The sequence below is a fragment of the Buceros rhinoceros genome, unplaced genomic scaffold (assembly GCF_000710305.1).
Source record: "Buceros rhinoceros silvestris isolate BGI_N320 unplaced genomic scaffold, ASM71030v1 scaffold13210, whole genome shotgun sequence".
Lineage (NCBI taxonomy): Eukaryota > Metazoa > Chordata > Aves > Bucerotiformes > Bucerotidae > Buceros > Buceros rhinoceros.
In genome coordinates this window covers 3,548-5,376 of record NW_010389112.1, presented here as the reverse complement: position 1 = coordinate 5,376, position 1,829 = coordinate 3,548, and the positions used below count along the sequence as shown (strand labels likewise).

At 54.8% G+C, this 1,829-nt stretch overlaps 1 protein-coding gene across 1 annotated transcript in view; it reads left to right on the top strand.

The window, feature by feature from the left end:
- Positions 1-1,587, top strand: part of SLC4A4 (solute carrier family 4 (sodium bicarbonate cotransporter), member 4) — a gene marked incomplete at its 5' end in the record, with an annotated part of 65,928 nt that extends 64,341 nt beyond the window's left edge. Inside the window, 3 exons of the mRNA XM_010132979.1 lie at positions 263-359; positions 1,069-1,148; positions 1,376-1,587. Of these exons, the coding sequence (XP_010131281.1) occupies positions 263-359; positions 1,069-1,112 (141 nt within the window). The remainder of the gene's footprint in view (positions 1-262; positions 360-1,068; positions 1,149-1,375) is intronic.
- Between the last annotated feature and the right edge of the window lie 242 nt (positions 1,588-1,829).

Genomic DNA, 1,829 nt, shown 5'->3' with positions numbered 1-1,829 from the left:
GGGGCGGTGAGGGGAGGGTGACAGTCAGGCAGGGTGGGTCTGTCACTCTGCTTTCCTTCGGGGGAGGGGAGGGGAAGGACAGGGGGAGGTGGGCTGCAGCGGGGAGCCGGTGGGACCCAGCAGGCCGCCAAGCTGGACGATGCTCTTGTGCTTCTTCCCTTTGCTCCTGCAGAAACGATGCGAAGGATGATTTTAATTTGCGGGAGGCGGTAAGAGCACGTGGTGGAAATGTTCTAAGACCTTTTACACGTTTCTTTCACAGTCTGACTGCCCCTACTCAGAAAAAGTCCCAAGTATTAAAATACCAATGGACATCATGGAGCAGGAACCTTTCCTAAGTGATAGCAAACCTGCCGACAGTGAGTAGAACTAACCTCTTGCATGCCTGCTTGACTCTGACTCGCACCACAGATAGAGAGATCCGTGTATTTAGAGTGATTTTGAAACAAAAAACCAACCCTCGCTTTCCTGAAAGTACTTTCTCTTGGTTGTTTTATTTTGTTTTGTTTTAATTTCCAGGCCTCTGATTTAAGACAGATTTTTGTGAGCTCTTTTCGTTGCTCGTTCCGTCTGGTGCCTCCAGCTTGAGCGCTCCTCCCCGGCCGCTCGCGGGTCTCTTGGCCGCTCACTCTCTTTCCCGCTTTGTGTTAACCCTGCCGGTGGTTCGACGTGGTTTTTTCCCCTCCGCGCCCAGTGTTCCGGACTCGCAGCATGTCCAAACCGCACCGCTGTCCCGTCACCGTTTGTTTCCTTAGGTGCCAGTCAGCGCTTAAAGGCATAGTTAAGTGTGGCGCTAATCCTCATGGCACGTTAGACCGACGCGGCAGCCAGCAGTTGACTGTTAACCTATTTCCCTTCTTAGGTGATTCGCTTTTGTGCTATTGATGACCAGGATTTATCTTGGAGAAGAGAGAGAGAGAGAAATGAGAGTATTTTTATTTAGACGCCGTGAAGTGGCTCTGCCAGGCAGGCAGGGCTTCAAAAGCTTTGCCACGTAGATGAGAAGGTGCTGGGGAAACTGAGGCTTGGTGCTGCTGGCAGTGACGATTTCCTTTCCTTCCCCAACAGGAGAAAAATCCCCGACATTCCTCGAACGCCATACGTCGTGCTGACATGACCCCTTTCCTTCCGCTGCGCGCCATGCCAAGGTAAGCGCCCCGGTAAGCGCTCCCGGAGCTCAGGGGCTCCAGCCAGGTGCTCTCAAGGGCGGCTGAGGAGCGTTGCCACCGCTCGGGTGCCCAGTGAGCCCCAGCTCGTGCCGTTGCCCCAGTTTCCTCTTGGCGGTTGTCCATCATTAGGGGTTTTTTCCTCTGTGAAGCTGAGCACGGCAGCAGCCAAGAAGCCGCCACTTACCTGGTTCTCTTTCTCTTCGCAGCCCTCCACGAACTCCAGTCAAAGTTGTGCCTCAAATTAGAATAGACCTCGAGCCTGAAGACAACGGTTATTTCTGGAGGAGCAAGGGAACAGAAACTACTTTGTGATTGGTCGCTCTGTCAAACCTTTCTCGGGATCGTTTTGTCACTAGCCAAATATTCCACCCCTCTCTGCTCCCTCCACGTAGGTAGACAAGACGTCCTGTGCCGCCCGCCCTCACCAAGACCCGTTTTTGCCTTCTCCGTCACTTCCACATGCCTGCGGAGCATCGAGGGTGTCACGGGCTGCCCCGGCGTTCCCGTCAGGGTGCCCCTGTCTGTCCCTTTGTCATCCAGCAGAACCAAACGGAGCTCCGGGCTAACCCGGTGTCGGGCTCACGCCGCTCGAAGGTGCCGGGATGCGCCGGAGATGCTCCATCCTGGGTGCGTGTCATTAACGCAGGAAGGACGAGGCAG